Below are 20,695 nucleotides of genomic sequence, written 5' to 3'. Positions count from 1 at the left end.
ATTTTTATTTCCCCTTTAGAATGTAAGGAGATTATCTGCAATGTAATATTCAACATACTTTTAATAATGCTTTGTCTTCACTGGCTGGAAGGCTAAAAGTTTAAAAGTGAAAATGAAAAGAGCTGCAGAATACTACAGAGGGCTGAAATACATTCAACTAACAAGATTCAACTTGAAAATAAAGTTGCATTTTTCTAGATTAAAGCATCACAGATCTTTTTGATATGTGATGCTTTGTAATATTTAGCAGACATTTAGCAGCTGAAGACCAGCCTTCGATTTGCTGCTTTCTGAAATCACAGCCACTGGAAAGACAGAAAAGAAACGTCTGTGTCTTTTGGGAAATTACAAGTTTGGTACAATAACTCATTAACAAGGAAAGTTCAGAAATAAATGCAAATTGAGGGGGGAAAGCAGGTTGAGAAAACAGGTGGGAGAGATAAATTAAGGTATGTGTAACCTTGAGGAAAAACAGGCTCGAGTGTTAGGACTTTTAGTGAACTACCAAAGGTCTGAACAAACAAGTTAGGTGTGAAAGTGACTAAGAGAGTACTTTCCAGAGAGCCTAGTGGGGTTTGTGACCCTGGTCGGAACAGATCAACTCACCGGAGTAGGCCCAGTATGGGTCGCCTGAAGCCTTACGCCTGCGGATCTGCGCCGAGCTTCCGTGTCTGTTCTCGCGCAGGGCCCCGACGTAGCCTTCTGTCAAGGCTGCAAAAGACAGAGAGAGAGAGAGGCAGCGTGAGCAGAGAGGGAGAGCACAATGAGTTCACTGGACAAAGGAAAGGGTGTCAAACGCACCCTGAGTAACATCCCAGAAGCAGACGCCTCACGGATAATGGAATAGAACCTCCTGACTTTACAGAAAAACAACTATAGAATAACCTAGAGGGATTACCAGGATTACTACGGATACTAAAAGTAGCTTACAATGAGCCTTCCCTTCGTGCCACCAAGCATGATGCCCTAAGCCCTTGACACAGAGTATCTTACGTATTCTGTAGAACCCTACCAGGCAGTAATACACCCAGTGGTCCCAATAAGGAGACCATTCTACAGATTAGCAAACTGAATCTTCCAGAAGTTAAACAACTTTAACTTGTCCAATCCAGCGCCCTACAACTAGTAGACTTGGAACCCACGGTTTTTGTTCTGGCTGCATCGATAAGCCTATTGTCCTAGCTGCAAAAGGCCTCTCAGGCTTTCTTGATCTTCATACAGCAAGGGCATTAGATCTCTTTTACAGATGGAGAAATTAAGGCTCAGGGACACTGAGTAACTGGTCCCAGATAACACAGGTAAGCACGCAGCACATCGGGGAACCGAACATACGCAAGCCTGCATCAAAGCCAGTGTCTCGGCCATCCAAACACATCACAGCCTCAGGCCTAGGAGACTTTCCATAGTGAGTACACGTCTTCTGCATCCTTTGGACCCCAAATAGTCCCATTAGACCTGATGTGAAACGCGAAACCCACCAAGGTCAACAATACTCAGAAAAGAAACCCTATTTAATGGTGTGTTTTTTGAAAACTCATAATGAATCCAATCTTCTCTGCCATTATAGAGAGCTTCTCCCTGCCTGCTGCTATAGTGTTCAAAGTCCTCCCCTCCCAGCCAATTCATGAATGTAAATTCCCCTTCTTGTGAGCCCACACCCGAATGCACTGACATGTAAGAAGACAAATACCACAGGTGCCCAGAATCCAAAATGAAATGGAATTACACTTCAAACAATACATCCCAGCTGTCTATGTTAATATTTAAATGCACCCAAACAAAATCAAGTGTGCTTTTTAAAAAGCAGGGGAAATGGTTAGGAGAACTGTAGATTCAATTTAAGATTAAGAAGGCACCAGGAAAACAGTACATTCGCCATTCTGAATTAGTCAAAGTAATGACAGTGATCTCACCATGATGGCAAATTAGCAAACATGTGGAGTTCACACAGTGCCCAACTTATGACGGGCTGACCTACTGATTTTTCAACTTCCCAATGGTGCAAAAACCACAGGCGGTCAGTGGGAACCGAACCTTGAATGTTGAATTTGGATCTTTCCCCAGGCTGGCAATAAGCCGGGGAAGATCATTTCTCATGATGCTGGGCAGCAGAGGCCACAGCTACCAGTCAACCATATGATCACGAGGGTCAACGGCCATCACACTTCCAACCATCTGTGCTGATACAGCCACTGTTTTCCACATTCCGTAGAATATCCAATGAATTATATGAGACATTCAACACAGTTATTATGTAGGCTTTGTGTTAGATGATTCAGCCTAACGGTAAGCTAACAGAAGCATTCTGAGCATGTTCAAGGCAGGCTGGGCTAAGCTATGATATTCAGTAGGTTAGGTGTATAAAATACATTTTCAATGCAAGGTATTTTCCACTTACGATGAGTTGATGAGGACATAACCCCATCAAAAGTCGAGGAAGATCTATGCTTTATGCATGTCAACTCCAAACACTGGGTTAAAAAAAAAAAATGCTTTAACTAGAAACAGATATTCCATAGACATGGGCCCTTCAGGGGGAAACCAGAATCCTGTAAAATTCAAACACACATCTGAAAAGTAAACCTGGTATCATTTATGTTTGCTCTCTGGTCCTGAACAACAAAAACCAAAAATTTCCCATTTTTAAAGTATGCTAAAGGTTTAGGTAGCCACCAACTACTCCATCCTACTAATTCTGCAGATAAGCCAAGCAGAGATCCAGGAAGTTGACCATTCTAAACTTCTAGTGATCAAAAATAAAATTTTCCATCTCCTACACCCCTATTCTATTTTTTCCCCTGCACTAAAGCACACTACATAAATAATTCCTCAGCTTATTTGTTTTCTGTGCATGTGGGAAACTTTTTCATGTGTCTGTTTAATATGCTTCCTAGAGCTAGTTCACTCTAAATAATTACTCCCAAATAATCCTCCTTTTTTCTATCAAGGAAATGAGCAAACCACTCTTGAACGCAGAACTGTGACCTCCATTAGGGTATGTGGTTGAGCCTCGATATCCTTCATAGCATTGTTACAAAAACACCACAGGACATTGTGAGCAGAGCAACTAAGCACTGGGCATAGAGTGATTTAAAAATACCTAACAGGGGCGCCTGGGTGGCTTAGTCGGTTAAGCGTCCGACTTTCGTTTAGGTCATGATCTCCTGGTTCGTGGGTTTGAGCCCCGCGTCGGGCTCTGTGCTGACTGCCAGCTCAGAGCCTGGAGCCAATTTCAGTCTGTATCTCCCTCTCTCTCCGACCCTCCCCTGCTCATGCTCTCTCTCTCTCTCTCCTAGAAATAAAAAATATTTTTAAAAAAATTTTCTAAATACCTAATAATACAGAAGAAATTTGTTACAGAGACTCCGATTTTGTCATTATCATACCCCATGCCCCACCTACCCATAAGTCATGCAATAGATAGCCTGCCCTGGCACCCCATCCCTGCCAGCCCAGGCGGGGGGCGGGGGGGGCTTGTCTGGCTTAAGCCAGCCAATCATTGTAAACCATGCCCCTGGTCCCAGTGGCATGTTTGGCAATGGGGAGGGACATGAGTCAATCAGAGAGATTCTTTGCTCTTCCTGGCGGTGTTAGGGAGGATCCAGAAAGCCTTAGGAGCCTAGGTGGGGGTCAAGAAGAAGATCAGCAGAGGAGTTCAAAAATACAACCAAGCCGGGGAAGCAAAATCTATAGATCAATTCTACTGACAAAATTTAAGCCCATGACAAAGGTAATGTGAAAATGTTCCTGCAGGAATCTTTATATTTACATGAACAAATTACTTGCCAAAGCTCTCTTTTCTGTCCCTCATATACAAAAGATCCCCAGTGGACACTACAAAGGTGACTGTGCTGACCTTCAAATGAGTCCATTTCTGATCATCAATTTCTCCATGCATAAAAGGCCATTGTCGGACTAGAGCTCTAGTTCTCAACCTGGATGCTTTAAAAACAAAACAGAAGCAAAACAAAGAAACAAACCTATGCCCTGGATGCTACCACTGCAGATGCGGATTCAGTTGACTTGGGGTGTGACCAAGATACAACACACAGGTACTTTAAAAAAAAAAAAAAAAAAGTCCTCCAGGTGATTTGATTTTGACGTCAGAGATAAAAAACACAAAATTCCTGCTGAGCTAGACCAGAGAACCCCTTCAACTCTGACATTCTCTCAATTCACCCTCATAGCCTGGGGCCCGATGGCTAAGTTACTCCTGGGAAAGGCTGGCCGGGCAGGGTGAACAGCCTGCTGCAGAAGTCACACTGGTGCAGCGTCAACCTCAAACTGTAGCTAAATTTGATCGGAACCAGAAAAGTTCACAAATGAGCCAGAGAGAAAAGGGAAGGAGGAATGGAATTATCCTCAAGGATATTCATTTATCCCTTTCACAGAAGATGTTACCCCAGTCTCTACAACCAATCCCCCTTTTATCCTGAAAAGGAGGTGCTTTTCATTTTCCAGAACCTTTGAGAAGGCCAGGGTGGGGAACAAAGGAAGACAAGGGCTGTCAGCACCATCTCTCATTGAAGTTGCTTTCATGTGGGCAGCAGTGTAAGCCATCTTGCCGGAAAAGCAAACCCAGAGCTTATGAGTTAAGCAGGTTTTGGGGTCCCACACCAGCGTAAAGACAGACAGTGCCAAGCCCACTCAGCTATTAGGGGGAAAAAGCAAACCTACAAAGATATATCCAATTCAAGAAACAAGGGAGGAATAACCATCAGAAGGCCCTCCCCCGGCAATGCCCAGTAATGGAATCCATACCCCAGAGAGTAGTTCCCTTCCCAGTCATCCATACGCAGCACACTGTGGTCGACGGGGCCTCGGATGAGGGGCCGAGCTGTCTAAAGGGAGTTCCCTTGGGACAAAAAACAAGATGTGTGTATTTGCTGGATACAGGCCAACTGAAAGAGGTAACACAGAGGGCAGGGCCATCGCGAGGAAGGTGGGTTAACCCCATCTTCATCACACCCCCAAAAGCACTGAGGTACAATGTGGGCAAGGTGACGAATGAGCAAAAAACCTGCTTCTGAAGGATACACTGTACAGCCTGGGAGGGGCTCCAAGCTCCCCAGAGATGAGGAACTCTCAACCTACCATTCATGATGGAGTCTGCCATATGGTAGATAACCAATTATGAGTGAGTGAATGAGTGAGTGAATGAATAGACACCCACACGAACAACATAAAGGCTGATGGTATCTATGCTGGGGGATAAGGGTTTGTGCGTCTGTGTATACGTGTACCTGTGTGTTTCTATAAGCCACAACCATGCCCTTCCCACTTCCTCACTTTCTAGCCACTGCCCACTTACCACAATAGCAAACGTCTAAAACATGAAGCTGGAGGGAATGATCCTGAGTCCCTCATAAGCGATTGTTCACTGAGGCAACTCAGAAATGAACAGGGAAGCAAAGGACTTTATCACCCCGACACCAGATTTCTTTTTAAGACCTAAACTATTCATTAAAGATGACTACATTTAGTTTTCCCTTTTATTCCATCTATCTCAGTAATGTGTGATTTCTTTTTCCCTAAGAATGCAAACATGTACGAAGGGCCCTTGTATAATTTAAAACAAAACAAAAATTTTAGTCCCCTCTTCAAATGTATTTTCATCACATGAGGTTTAAAAAAAAAGGTTTTAGAAATTATCTGAACAACAGTCAAAAATGTGTATTGAGTATATTAAGCAACATAATATTTTATTGGCAAGGAGCAGAGATTTGCAAAAAGAAACAAATCTGTGGTTCCCAAGTAAAGATACAGACTCAGCACACCAAATTCAATCAATTTTAATACTCTTTAAACTGACTCAAACAGCCAACCACCAGCAGCATGGCAATGACATGGTAAGGCTATGAATCATGCTATTGATTTTCAATATCTTCTGTGCAGAAAATTAAATTATGCAAATGCATGCCTTTACGGATCCTTACCTTAATGCGAAATTACATACTTGCTTATGTCAGCAACTTAATTACACAATTAAATATGGAGCATGCTTATGAAAATATGTATTTTCATTCTTCAGAATAGACAGTAGGTATAAATCTGCCTGTGGTTATCGTGTGACTCACAAGAGGGAAGAGTCCGTGTTGGGCAAACATGTATCATATCAAGTTCTACAGCACCGAGCCCACTATGGTTAATGGAGCTGAAGTCATCTGTCAGCAGAAAGCTCAGGAGGGCTTTTAAGGCTGTGATAATGCTTCAAGGAATTGGGATCACCGTGATGCAACAAGTGTAGAAGACAAAAAGGACATCCTCTAGTAGTGCACAATGCTGGAGACTCCACCTCGAAGAGGTAGTCTCCAGCGCAACTTCAACCATCACACACACATACACACATGCACGCGGCTAACACACCTGGGCAAGAAGAATATCAAACCTGGGCAAGCCTCCGAGGGTCTGACTGGTATAATAATGAAATGAGTTTAGAAAGTTAATACCCAGCTACTCCCCATCAGCCAGGAGAACGTGAGCCTCTCAATTTTGACAGGATGAAAGTGAAGATTTCAAAACCAATAGCATTAACTAGCCAATGATGCTTACGCGTTGCTCAGCAGGAGGAAGCTTAAGTCAGGTTGGTTGCTATGCAGAGTGGGAAATGAGTGACAGGTATTTTCATCAGGGAGATTTCATAAACCCTACCCCCTCTCAGAACTTCTCTGGAGCCTACCTCATTTCCAGCCTGAAGCAAAAAAGATAAAAATGTTTCCAGACCCAAAGGCCCAATCCTTTCCTATAAAAATATCCACAGAGTTACCTACCACTGAAGATATCAACGGAACCGCTTCCTATGTGCATGATTTAATTTCCCAGAGCCACCGGACAGAGTTTATAACAATAAATGTTTGTATTCTGGGAATATAAAAGCAGATGTGTATCCCATCTGCCTTAACTGTATCTTCAGGAGGATTCTGTGTAATCTTGACTCTCCGCATTTCCCAGAAATTTTGACTTGGGGGAAATACAAAAAAAAAAAAAAAAAAAAAAGTCTCAAGCTGTCTGAACTCTACTGTGTTAATTTGCAGGCAGAACATTTTTCCCACAAGGAGACCAGCCCCGCTAAACACTACATTAAATAACATTCCTGACATAGTTGTCTTTCCTTAGGCTCTACTGTCAGAGAGAAGGGTCACTCAATCTACGCGGGAGAAAACTCAATGCAGTTATGTAATGATGGAAAACATTTTCCTTCCGGAACCGCAAATGTGTGACTTGGAATCACAGAGTACAACTAACGTCTTGTTGTTTTTTGACAAGGATGATACACTTACATATGCATTTGTGTCTCCGAAAACGAGTGGAAGTCTCAGATGCCCACCAAGGACGACAGACATACGATCACTAGGCATTTCAATATATCCACAAGCTTTCCTTCCCCTGACTGTTTTCATCTGACCATATTGAACCAACAACGTCTACTGAATACCTGCTATGTCATGATCTCCCGGAGAAAAAGGTCGTTGTAGGACAGAGGTTACGTGCAGGTGACACCAGACTACATTTTACGATGAGAACGCGCCAAAGTTCCGCCTACACCATGACCACACGTCTTCTCGCCCCCAACGCAGAATAACGTAGTGACACTTCTGGGTATTTCCACTTAACCGTGTGTCCAGCTCTAGGTCATTCCAAGGGCCTCAGCAGCCTAGAAGAATCCATCAGTTTCCATCCACATTTGGAAACGTCAGAACAGAGAGACTCTGGTTCTCTAGTGCCAGAATGAAAATTACTGAAGATGATGGATGGATGGCTCTCACACAGAGTCCTAGTTCTCTGCCAGAGTTACTGCCAAAAATAAGCTCACTAAAAATAAGTACAGGCACTCACATTTTCACGTCCAGAATGCATATTTCCATAATGGCAGACAAGCAGTTAAGCAGGCTGTTTATATCTATTATAACGGCTCATACAACAAACAAATTAAAGATCCCTCAAGGATGGCAAAATCTCTAACAAGCATAATTTTCTCTGAATTTTAAAGAGCATTTAAGAACATTAAATCCCACACAATAGTCTAAAATGAATAAATCTTTATCTTTTTTGTGCCTACAATGGGCAAAAGTATCAAATCGCAGTTAAAATAATTAAACATTCTGATCAGTCTCTCATCTCCTTTGTGCCTATATTCCAATTAATTGTAGTAAAATGTACTCAGTGAGTGTCCCAAAGAGGAGAATCAAGAAGTGTGTTCCTTTGTAACTACGGCATTACAAATGGTTCCCTCCAGTCCTTTGTGATACCTGGCTCACCTCAAACACAATAGACTATATTACAGTAGATTACCTATTTTATCATATTCAAATGTTACTTGTTGTCCCAGCTACCAAAATATATTTTTTTCACCATCTAAAGTGATAAAGAGACCTAATATAGAACCGGGACTTTTTTTTTTTTTTTTTTTAAAGTAAAACAGATTACGATTCAAAGGAAAGAGGAATTGCCCAGCAATGTAGTATCCTAGGGGGAAGAAAGAACACAAAGTAGGTTATAAAAATGTTACTGCTTAAGTCAGTTAGAGAAGCCAAAGACTGATCTTCTCTTTTTTATTTTACTCTCAAATAACACTGATTACAAAAGGCAAAAATCTTTTTTTTTTTTTTTTTTTTTAATTTTTATCTATTTCTGAGAGACAGCCAGATAGGGTGCAAGCAGAGGAGGGACAGAAAGAGAGAGGGAGACACTGAATCCGAAGTTCCAGGCTCCAGGCTCTGGGCACAGAGCCCGAGTGGGGCTCAAACTCACCCCACCGTGAGATCATGACCTGAGCCAAAGTCAGACACTTAACCGACTGAGCCACCCAGACGCCCCAAAGCAGAATCTATTTTCTTAATCAGACAAGACTAAAAGAGTCAAAAACATTATAGCCATCTTTCTATTAACTACATCCTAGTTTAAAAACTTCAGAAATAAAAATAGATGCTTTCCCACAAGTCCAAGGAGAGGTTCACTTAGAGAACAGATTTATACAGAGGCTCGTTACACTTTTGTGATAAAACTCTTAAAAAGGTCATGCTGCACTCTTCCTTAGAGCCACGCTTCTAAAACACAATTGGACTCCTGGCTTCAAATATCTTATAAACATAAGATAGGAATAAATCAACCAACTCTTCTGACCCACTTTAATACTCTTTGGTTCTCAAAAAATCAAGCCTCCTGATTCTACAAGAAAATCAGGAAAACGAAGGTCAGTCATGGATATGGCTGTGGTAACGTCAATTGCCACAAATCTGTACTTCCAAGTTCACAACTTGCCATCAGTCTGAATCCTTAATGATCAACGGAAATGGCAAATACAGATCAGATATTATACCCTGGTGGCCACTATGTTGAAGACAGTCGCCAATCCCTCCAGATAGTCTGTTTCACCTATGGTATGCGTGTGTGTTTAAGTGTTTGGCAACATGGGGAAATGTAGAGAGATCCACAATACTGTACTGTGTAATGTCATCTGGACTTTGTTCCCAAAGAGCAACAACAGGTTATGTGAATAGCAATTAGCTCTTTCAAGAAGAATCTAACCCCACCCAGTCCTATTTTATCATTTATTATTTCATTTCCTCACTAGTCTCTATGGCTATCTGAGTTTGCCACCCAAGGTCTCAACCCAATTAGAAGCTATTCACTAACTCTTATTGCCTAGCCAGCAGATACACAATTAAAAGCACCACCAATACAATGGCTCATTTAATTCTTCTAGTAATCTTGTGGCTTGGGTACAATTACTCAGAAAAGGTGTGTAACGTGCCCAAGGACACAAAGCCCTGAACCAGACATCGCTCTCAAACCTACAAAATTAACACTAGACTACAATTATTCTCCACAAAACTGACTTTCACTAATCATCAAAATACCTGTGAGTTAACAGCTACTACATACTTGCTCAGCAGTGAAAAACAGCCTCTTCTACACGGGTCTCAGGAAACTAAAAACATAATAATTTTATTCTTCCTATTTTTTTAATGTGAGCACTACACCATCATGAAGCCTCAACTCATGATCCCAAGATCAAGAGTTGTATACTCTATAGACTAAGCCCGCCAGGTCCCCCTAAAAACATAATCATTTTAAATGACAGAAGTGTTCTAGGCTATTCTTCCCACCACTACTGGCAACTGTCTAAGATAAAATCATGTTCCGATAATACTAACAGAAAAATAGAGGGATTTTTCTAACATGATGTGGAGAATATCCAATTTCAGTTCTATAAACATTGGTCATTGTCTATAAAAAACAAAGTCACTTTCATTCAAGCAGAAATGAGTATGGAGTTACAACCTGAGTTAGGAAACAAAGTGATACAGATTACTAAGCTCTCTTCATTCATATTTTCCTTTGTTTAAAATCTGTCATTGTGACTGCCTGATAAATTTTTATCCTCGGGAAATAAAAGATAAGCCTGATGCCTTGAATCTTTCCGATAGTTGGCTCATTTATAAATACAGAGTCCTTATGAAATATCAAAAGAAAAATATTGTAGGAAATGGGTATTTTTTTTAACAGAACAAAAATAAATGGACGAAGAAAGCTTATTCAAATGCTACTGGGTGCCTATTTCCAAACCAAGCCCTGCATAATGTGCCCAGTAACAAAAATACTAACAAAGATACTATGTAATCATGGTAGATTGTAGAAAAACACACTGTAGGGGCACCAGGGTGGCTCAGTCAGTGGACCCTCGGCCTCTTGATTTCAGCTCAAGTGGTGACCTCATGGTTTGTGGGATAGAGTCCCATGTCTGGCTCTGAGTGGACAGAAAGGAAACTGGGATTCTCTCTCTCCATCCCTTCTCCATTCGTACATGTCCACACGCACACACTCTTTCCACACACTCTTTCTCAAAATAAACAAACACGGAGGAGGAAAAAATGGAAACACGTTGTAGGCATCAACCGTAAATCCTGGGTTTGAGGATTAAATACAGAAGGCACTCGAACCATCACACCCTTCTGCTCAACACACCAATCACGGTGTAGGGGGCAGACCCGACTGGTTTAGTAAACCCAGAAACCTGTTACTTCTGGAAGCATGTAACATCCTGGCAGCCAGCCACTCAGTGGCCTATATGTATCTATTCCCCAGAGCTTTGGGCTTCTGGTCCACGAAGTGCCTACTCCATCTCCACACTTACCATCTGTTTAAGTTGTTCTTAACTCCTCTGGCTAAAAAGAGAATTTCTTAAGAGTTTGTTAAGGTGTAGGCAAGTATTCGTTGTAACAGGATGCTGCTACATGAAGACATTCAATAACACATGCCCCACATTGCTCCTGCCCTCTGGGAGTTTCCATTCAACAGTAGGGCCAATCAATAAATATATAAGTCAGGGGCACTTGGGTGGCTCAGTCGGTTAAGCATCTGACTTCGGCTCACATCATGATCTCCTGGTAGGTGAATCCAAGCCCCGGGTCGGGCTCTGTGCTCACAGCTCAGAGCCTGGAGCCTGCTTTGGATTCTTTGTCTCCCTCTCTCTCTGGCCCTCCCCTCCTTGAATGCTCTCGTGCTTGCTTGCTCGCTCTCCCTCTTTCAAAAATAAATTTTGAAAAACCTTTAAAAAATAAAAAAGTTACAATTGACATGCATGGTGAAACAAATGTGAAAATTAAATGAAACCCACGTACAGCCATAGAGAATACCCGAAGAGAAGGAACGCAGGGTAGTCAAGGAAGGAGGTATCATTTTAGCTGAAGACATTGGCAAGACAGCAGGACAGAGTCCCAGGTGGAGGAACAGAACGTAGGAGGTTTCTGAGGCAGAAAGGTGTATGGGACAAGAAGGCCAACCTGGCCAAAGCTTGGGGAGCTCGGGGAGGGGGGACCTCAAGGAGCTTGAGGATAAGGACGGGCAGGATCCGACGCAACCATGGTGGGCTCTGAACTGAGCTTGGAGAGGCACCCAAGGGCTCCAAGGGGGTGGTCAGTTAGGTCGGCTTCGTGCTTTCCTCTAAAACACCCTTATTGAGGGGCGCCTGGGTGGCTCAGTCGGTTAAGCGTCCAACTTCGGCTCAGGTCATGATCTCACGGTTCGTGGGTTCAAACCCCACATCGGGCTCTGTGCTGACAGCCAGCTCAGAGCCTGGAGCCTGTTTCAGATTCTGTGTCTGCCTCTCTCTCTGACCCTCCCATGCTCATGCTGTCTGTCTGTCTGTCTCTCTCTCTCTCAGAAATAAAACATTTAAAAAAATAAAAAATAAAAAAAATAAAACACCCTTATTGAAATGCAATCGTTTTTAGTATATTTACAGAACTATGTAACGGTTGCCATAATCTAATTTTAGAATGTTTTTATCAATGCTTTCAAAAGGTGACTGCATTGTGCAGGGGACAGACTGGAGGCAGGCAAGAGCAGAAAACAGCGGCTTGTCACCCAGGCTGAGGCAGGACAAATCGCTCATTAATTGTGTACTTGCACCTGCGTGCAGGGGGGCGGTGCTGCTGGAGGCAACATTTAGGAGAGCAAACAGTAGCTGAACGTTCACAGTTACCTGGCCAAAATCCTACTCGACTCTTCTGGTTTGATTTTGCTAACATTTTCTACAACCTCCCCTTTGCCTTTTTCACCTGAATGAGGATTTGCACTAATGTGATGAAGCAATTAATTGCTTATACAGTACATGTCAATAAAAATAGATTAACAGTTAATGAGAAGCAAACCAGATACAACTATTTGTAAACAAAATGAGGAAAAGAAGGCAAGAATACTCATTACACTATACTTCCTCTTGGAGCCATAGACTGCATAAAATAACACCCTCAGTATCACACAAGAAAAATAAGTCCCTGCCCGTGTGATTTGTAGAAGCGCACAGCATACTATTATGGATTTCAGAAGAGACCTCGATGGGTTATTTTTTTTAATGTTTTATTTACTTCTGAGAGAGAGAGAGAGAGAGAGAGAGCGAGAGCGCGTAGGAGAGGGTCAGAGAGAGAGGGAGACACAGAATCTGAAGCAGGCTCCAGGCTCTGAGCTGGCTGTCAGCACAGAGCCCGACATGGGGCTCAGACACACAAACTGTGAGATCATGACCTGAGCCGAAGTCAGACACTTAACCGACTGAGCCACCCAGGCGCCCCGTAGGTGGGTTTTTTTTTTTTTTTTAAAGGACAATGTTATTTCTGCTTCAACATGGACACGTGCATGGCTTTAAACCCAAATGGACTTCTCTCTGCCTCCCCAAACAATTCCTAAAAGAAACCTCTCTCTTCCACCAGTTATGTACAGCAGTGAAGTATAATAAAAACCTAAGTAAAGGATAATTAATAAATTAAATCTACGGTAATTCATCTCTGCAAAATGACAAGGATTTTTGTCTTTAGCCGCTGTTCAGGATTGTCTATCATCACGAAAATGTATTCAGGGACAAATATGCATTGTGGGTGGTAAGGAGATATATCACCAAACATACCCTTCTCTCTGTTATTCAAAGTCCATACAATGACGTCTTCCTCCTAAAACACTGGGAAACAGGCCTCCCATCAGCTGATTTGATTCAGCCAAGTAGGCTGGACCCAGGGATTTTAAAGGAAAACATAATCCAAAGAATTTAATGTTGCTGGTCAGAATATCCCAGGGCTACAAATTCATTTCTGTTATCTCCATTTTTATGAAGTGTTAGTTTTGTTTCCTTTCTGGCAAGAATGAGGTTGGCTTTGTTCTCTTCAAATGCAGAAAGAAATCAGAAGAAATATCCTGCATCCTGCTTGCTTGAGGAGGAGTTAATAGCTTGAAATAACACAATGCAATTCTCAATGAAAATAATTTGAAAGGGCTATTACAATCTTATATAAAATGATTTAATTAAAAATTCTAACCACAAAAAAATTGTCACCAGATCACATCAAGAAGGCTAAAGCATTTCTGTCTGAGTCAGCTTTAACTAGCATTAAAAGCAGTTGTGTAAACTAATTATTTGGTGGGGGTGGGAGCGTGCAGAATTTTTCTCTTTTTTGGAAAAGGAGCTATTTAACCAATAGTCCTTTTCTGGTGAAGAAATGGCAGCTATTAAGTAAGTAGAGTTTTTTCCCTTCTTTTCTTTTTTGGCTATGCTTTTTCTAAAGCCTTCTATGACTCTGACCAACTATACCACAAGATCTTTTTGAAGAGTCAAATGGAACAACAGTTTTAGGACTTCAAAAAGCTCTTATCTAAAATGGAAAGTTCCAGTTCAATATTGCTTTTTTCCCTCTCAATATCTATTTGTAAACAGGGAGTTGAATGAAATCAATTGCAAGGAGGCTTTTCAACTCTGAATGTAAATCCTTTTATGACTCTGCAATAGTCAATCAAACTGGGACTGGCAAGGAGAAGAGAAGGGCAGTTTCCTTTTTGTTTTGTTTTGTTTTGTTTTGTTTTATAAATATAATGAAGTCAAAAGGAAATTTTGTATTTTTGGAGGGTTCCCTATTAGGCAAAACTGAATGAAAGAGGGGTGCCCGGGTGGCTCAATAGGTTAAGCATCGAACTTCATCTCAGGTCATGATCTCATGGTTCGCGGGTTCGAGACCCACGTCGGGCTCTGTGCAGACAGCTCAGAGCCTGGAGTCTGCTTGGGATTCTGTGTCTCCTCTCTCTCTGCCCCTCCCCAGCTCATGCTGTCTCTCTCTCCCTCTTTCGCTCTCAAAAATAAATAAACATTAAAAAAAAATTTTTAACTGAATGAAACAAATTGTTCCTCCAATTTTCAGACAACAGATAAGAATGAGGTAGCATAGGCGGTAGAAAACGCTGGAACAAACTGCTGCAACACATGTACCCAAACTACAGGATGGCAGATTACAGGAATCCTGAGTGAATTCTGAAAAACAAATAGTCCTTTAAATATTACTTACAAAGGTTTATTACACACATTTGCTCTTAAATATCGCCTCTGCATAATCAGTAAGGGAGTATTAAGTGAAAAGGTGAGAGGAAAGGATGGTATTAGAAGCTGCTGGAAACCTCCGGGTTTTTCTTTTGTGCCAGGCCCACATTCAGGTTAATCCATTCTTTGGTATTTAATACAATGGAGCCCAAAAAGCTGCAGATTTTAGGTTTTTCAGAAATTATACGTGACACTGGAGGCTTGTGCAGGAACCAATGTCTCCGAAACAGGGAAGGTACTCTGTGAAATCCATTTAGGACTTTCTACGCTGCGAGGTGGGGGGTGGAAGGTCCTCTCATACAGACGCTCTTACCTGAGTACTTATGAAAATATCTCCACGCAAAGTGCAGAGCTGCTCAATTCCAGGATAGAACAGTGGATGGCATGGGGAGATGAGCCGAAAGACAAGACATCGTGGCAGAAACAAAGATTTTTTTAATGTACGTTTCAGGAAGAAAGAAGTATTTTTTTTTAAACCTTATGTCAATATCAAAGAAACCCATTCATTCCCCAAAGTCCCACTGTGTTGCTTCAGTGTCTAAAATGAAGATAATTGGCGAAGATGCAGAGGAGAGCGATTATGTCCGTAGCCCCTACTACGTACCGGGGGGCAGTACGACAAGCTCTCCAAGTGGATTATCTCACTCAGTCCTCACCACACACTCAGGGGCCAATCCTCCAGAACTATCCTTTCCAGAGGCACAGAATGGCAAAGTACTTCCTCCCTGTCCCATTATACTGTCCACGCAGAAGGAATTCAAACCTGGACACTGAACAGGTAGAGGACAGGAAAAATAACTGAGGCTCCCGTCTAAAGTCTGGGGACTTTGGGGACTTACAACATGGAAATAAGCAATATGCATTTTAGGGTCTTTCTGAAAAAAAAAAAAAATACAAAGGCTCAAACATAAGACATTAACACAGAATGTTCTGCTCTGATACCAAGCGACCTCTGAGCCAGTACTCTCCTGGACAGATCTGAATTCCAATGATACATATTCTGTCTCCCACTTAGTGTTAGTTAGACGCCCCAAACCAGGTCCCAGAAGAAACAATGTGTTGTTTTGTGTTTTCTTTTTCTGATTGTCCTTTTTAAAAGATTTCACACTGAAAGAATTCCCACTACAAAAACTTTCTACTAGTCGCCACTAAAAATACTGTAATAAAAGTGATAATTCCTCAAAATTATTACAAGGCTTGCAAGAGAATTCTAACACCACAGCCTACACAGGAAGGCATTATGCTAACACCAACTAACTGCTGAGAAAACAATTCACTTTCTCTAAAACAGAAAAGAAGAAAGTTCCATGCAGGCATATGTTCACATTTAAACGGAGATGTGGGGATTAGAAACGTTTCCCACAGAGCAGCCGCCAGCCACACAGGGCTGCCCTGAACGGTGCCGTAGGGATCAAATACACACAAGATTTCAACACCAAGTAGGAAGAAATGATTGCAAACCGTCTCATTATGATTCTTCATTTTAATTACACGTTCAAATATTTTGGATATACTGGATAAAATAAATCTGTTCCATCTAAAATGTCTGAAACGTGCTGCTTTAAAGATTTCAAAAGCACGGTGAGAATCAGTTTTAGTCCCTTTTGCTCCTGTATCAAGGACAAAATGTGACCTAGAATACTTGAGTGAAAACCTCCTTCTTCCATCTACTTCATTCCCCCAAAATAGAAAAACCCAACTTTTTTTTTTTCTTCATTCAAGAGACTGTTAATCCGGCTGGGAGTAGGGTGGGGGGAAGGACTTGCATAAAGACTTATGGTCCAATGGTCTCTCCATTGCTTTTGCAATGGAAAGAGAAGGCTCATAAATACATCAGGAGCTATAACGGTGTGGCCTCAAACACTGCAGGAACGGCATCAATGGCATATTTGGCATCCAGGCCATTCTATTCCACAGGAGGAACTAAGTTTCGATGACACACCGCATATACAAAGGGAACAATTTCATCTTAAACATTATCATCTCCAGGAAACATAACCAAATGAATCACCATGTTCTACCTGGAAATATAGTTTCCGTTCTTACCATGACCATTTCCCAGGTCACAGGATTTTAGGACGTTTCCCAAAATCTGACACCCCAAAAAAAGCAAACTTTCTAAGAAACTGAGCCACTCCTGGGAGTGCTCAACTCACCACATACCCCCTGATCTTCCATCAGCTAACTCTGTGCACACTTTCTTTTTTTTTTTTTTTTTTTTTATGTTTTATTTATTTCTAGGAGAGAGAGAGAGACAGCGTGAGCAGGGGAGGGTCAGAGAGAGAGGGAGTCGCAGACTGAAACAGGCTCCAGGCTCTGAGCTGGCAGTCAGCACAGAGCCCGATGCGGGGCTCAAACCCACGAACCGCGAGATCATGACCTAAGCGAAAGTCGGACGCTTAACCGACTAAGCCACCCAGGCGCCCCTGTGCACACCGCTTTAAGAGAGAATCAGATGTCCCTTTGGACGCTCTGCCCTAAATGCCCAAATCACTGGTTTAAATGTCAGCGCAAGAATACATCCCTAAGAATCTGCACGTCTTGGTCTACAGTAAGGCTCCAGAATAAATTTTTAAGCAAATTCCTTCTGGGATTGGACGCAGCTTGTCAACCAACCACATTGTGAGCAACACAAATTGGTTCAAATCTCCAATACTGTAAATCCACTGCTAACGCAGAACGAGGGAAATGACCATCTTTTTACAAAATAACTTTAGAAAAATCTTTTAAGTGAAGCCCTCTAAACAGACCTGCCTGCAGAAAGCCTGGAGTTACAAAGTGCGTTTTGCATTTCTTTCTGCTCTGGGTTTTGACGGTTTTGAAGGTCACGAGACTCACAACAGATGTGGCCTGGTTTGAACCATAAAGGTCTGCATGGCTAATAACGGTTAGTATAAAAACACAACAGCTGAGCCACCGCGGCTGCAACATTTGGTGGGCACCAGCCCAGCAGGGCGAGCCCCCGGCTCTGCCAACACAGACGGCCTCCCTTGCAGGCAAGCTGCCCACGTGCAGAACCAGCAATGTAGTTACCCCAAGGTGGTCGGAAACCCGTCCCATCAAAGAAATCGCTGCAGACCTCAAGAAGACCCATCTAAACAGAGCTAAACAGCATAATAAGATACATCACATCATCATCTTTTTGGAGCAAATGAAATAATGAACGAACCATTACTTGGCTGACAAAAATCTTGGAACCATGAAACTGATCAATCATACGATCACATACCTAGGCATTTCCGCAATGAGGTCTGTTTTTAATCACACTTATTGCTTTTTCTGACTAGAAGGACCTATGATTTCACTTATGTATGGAATCTAAAAAGCAAAACAAATGCACACAGAAATAGACTCTTAAATACAAAGACCAAACTGGTGGTTGCCAGAAGAGAGGCACATGTGGGGATGAATGAAATAGATGAAGGGGATTAAGAAGTATAAACTTCCATTTATAAAATAAGTCACGTAGATAAAAAGTAGAGCACAGGGAATACAGTCAACAACACTATAATAACGTTGTATGGTGACAGATGGTGGCCATACTTAACAATGATGAGCACTGAGTAATGTACAGAATTGTCGAATCAATAGGTTGTATACCTGAAGCTAATATAACATCGTATATCAATTACACTTCAATAAAAAAAAAAGAAAATTGTGTTAAACCTTATAACTCCCATATGTAAAAGTGACGCTCATTTCCATAAAAATTTAAACTGCCATCACCAAAAGGTCCTCAGACTCTGCCCTAACCAAACTGGCCTGTCTATCTAAGCAGGGAACTAGGAAAACGACCAGTATGGTCACTTCAAGCTTTGACATGGTCTAAGGTGAACAATTTTCCCTTGCTTATTGAATCATCTAAATTGAATCACCTAAATCTAAAGAGCCAACATGGCCAACTGGTGGCCCACTCTATGGAGCCCATAAACATAGCATGCCAATCAGGTGCCAACATTTACAAAGGGAGACAACTCAGATTTTAGTCTTCTCTTTAAAAATGTTTTAATATAAAGCTAAACTGAGCCATAAAACCATAATTGGCTTGAGAGGGACAGTTACAAACCTTGCCACCATGCCTACTGACCACTCCTCTTTCTCCAGCTGGGATGCCAGGTGTTTGATGCCAGTTGTCCCTGCTCCTATGAGTAATATTGTAAGACCCTTCAGTTATTTGTGGCGTGCCTCTCCAGCTCTTAAAAAGCAAGTGGCTTTGCATTCCTTTAGCAAACATCTAGTAAGAAACCTGACGAGACACAATTATAGGTGTGTGGCCATCATTTTTATTTTTTAATCTTCTAATCTTCACAGCGTTGTACAAAGTAAGCACCATCATTCACCCCATTTGAGGTGACCAAAATAGAGGCTTAGAGGCATGCTCAAGGTCATGAAGGTAAGGCATGGCAGAGTTAGGTCCAAGCCCAGGACAGCAAAGTAATTCAATTTGTTCAGGAATCTGTAATTCAGTCTTCTCCAATCACCCATTCCGTTTTGCTGGCATGCTCAGTAAACAGGAAAAGGCATAAATGCATTCTATCGGGATGAAATAAAGTGAGGACGGAGGAGAGAATGGAGGTGCCAAATGCCAACAGAGGAGGAGAAAAGCAATGAAAATATCACAAAGAGTTCAAGTGCAACCAGGCAGACCGGCCATCAACAGGAGCCAAGAGCAAAACTGTAAAGTAGATAAAACTCAAGCCTGGTCTCCTTGAAGCTTTACAAATTGCTGATGAGAAAAATTATCCAGGGGCGCCTGGGTGGCTTAGTCGGTTGGGCGTCCCACTTTCGCTTGGGTCATGATCTCGCGGTTCGTGGGTTGGAGCCCCGCGTCGGGCTCTGCGCTGACTGCCAGCTCAGAGCCTGGAATCTATTTCAGAGTCTGTGTCTCCCTCTCTCTCTGACCCTCCCCTGCTCATGCTGTCTCTCTGTCTCTCTCCTAGAAATAAATAAAAATATTTAAAAAAAAAAAAGAAAAATTATCCAAATCATAGAAATTAGGTAAAGAGAATGCAGAAAGTCCCTTTCAGTTTCACACTGGAGCTGAATTTAACAAACTCACCGAAAAATCTTAAGTAACTCTGGGAATGTACCATTGTTTAACTTGCTATTTACTAAGATTAAAGGCCAGACGTGGAGAAGTTACACATTAATCTGGAGATTCCTATGCATTTCAAGGGGCAAATAAGGCAAAAGAATTAGTTTATGGCTTTGTAACTCTGTGGGATAACCACAGGGATATTAACCAGTGTTGGAGCTAACCTAGGAATCATATTTGGACATTCTTTACTAGCTTAAAATACCTAGTTCTTCCAAAAGCTCTTCTAACTGGCTTTACCATATTATTGTTTGCCTCATTATTGATTTGAATTTAATATACATTATGTTTGTGTAAGAACCATGTTTGTAACTTCTGACAATTATGATCTGACACTACAATAATGTAATCCACCCTCCCAAACAATCTGGGTCCCAGGCCTATCCTTCCCTTCTCTTCCATTTCCAAACTACTGCACTTAGAAACATGCCATAGAAAAGCAAATTAAATTCCACAGTTCAACCTTAATAAGTGAGTGAAGCTTAACATGCCACAAACTCAGCGGAACAGAAATCTAATATCGAAGATATCTGGAGAGGCAAATATATAATAATAATGACCCTGATGCTGAAACTTCAGAAACTTCAGGTATCAGAAAAGGTGATTTGGAGGACAGGCACTGAAAAAGATGTAATTCCACTACTGGCCTTTAATGTATTATAAAATGGTCTTGTAGACATCTTCAATATCCTGAGTAAGAAAATATTTATTTAACAACTATGTTTAGCAATATGTTG

General features: G+C 41.8%; 1 protein-coding gene across 3 annotated transcripts in view; it reads right to left on the bottom strand.

Annotated features, from left to right (window-relative positions):
- Window positions 1–20,695, bottom strand: part of PTPRG (protein tyrosine phosphatase receptor type G) — a 705,708-nt gene that overhangs the window by 529,217 nt on the left and 155,796 nt on the right. For all 3 annotated transcript variants that reach the window (XM_039257247.1, XM_039257249.1, XM_039257248.1), the window contains exon 2: window positions 607–711. In XM_039257247.1, the coding sequence (XP_039113178.1) occupies window positions 607–711 (105 nt within the window). The remainder of the gene's footprint in view (window positions 1–606; window positions 712–20,695) is intronic.

This window comes from Hyaena hyaena, unplaced genomic scaffold (assembly GCF_003009895.1).
Source record: "Hyaena hyaena isolate Hyena2069 unplaced genomic scaffold, ASM300989v1 scaffold_608, whole genome shotgun sequence".
Taxonomy (NCBI): Eukaryota; Metazoa; Chordata; class Mammalia; order Carnivora; family Hyaenidae; genus Hyaena; species Hyaena hyaena.
The sequence above is the reverse complement of the archived record's forward strand: the minus strand, read 5'-3'. Positions and strand labels throughout refer to the sequence as shown.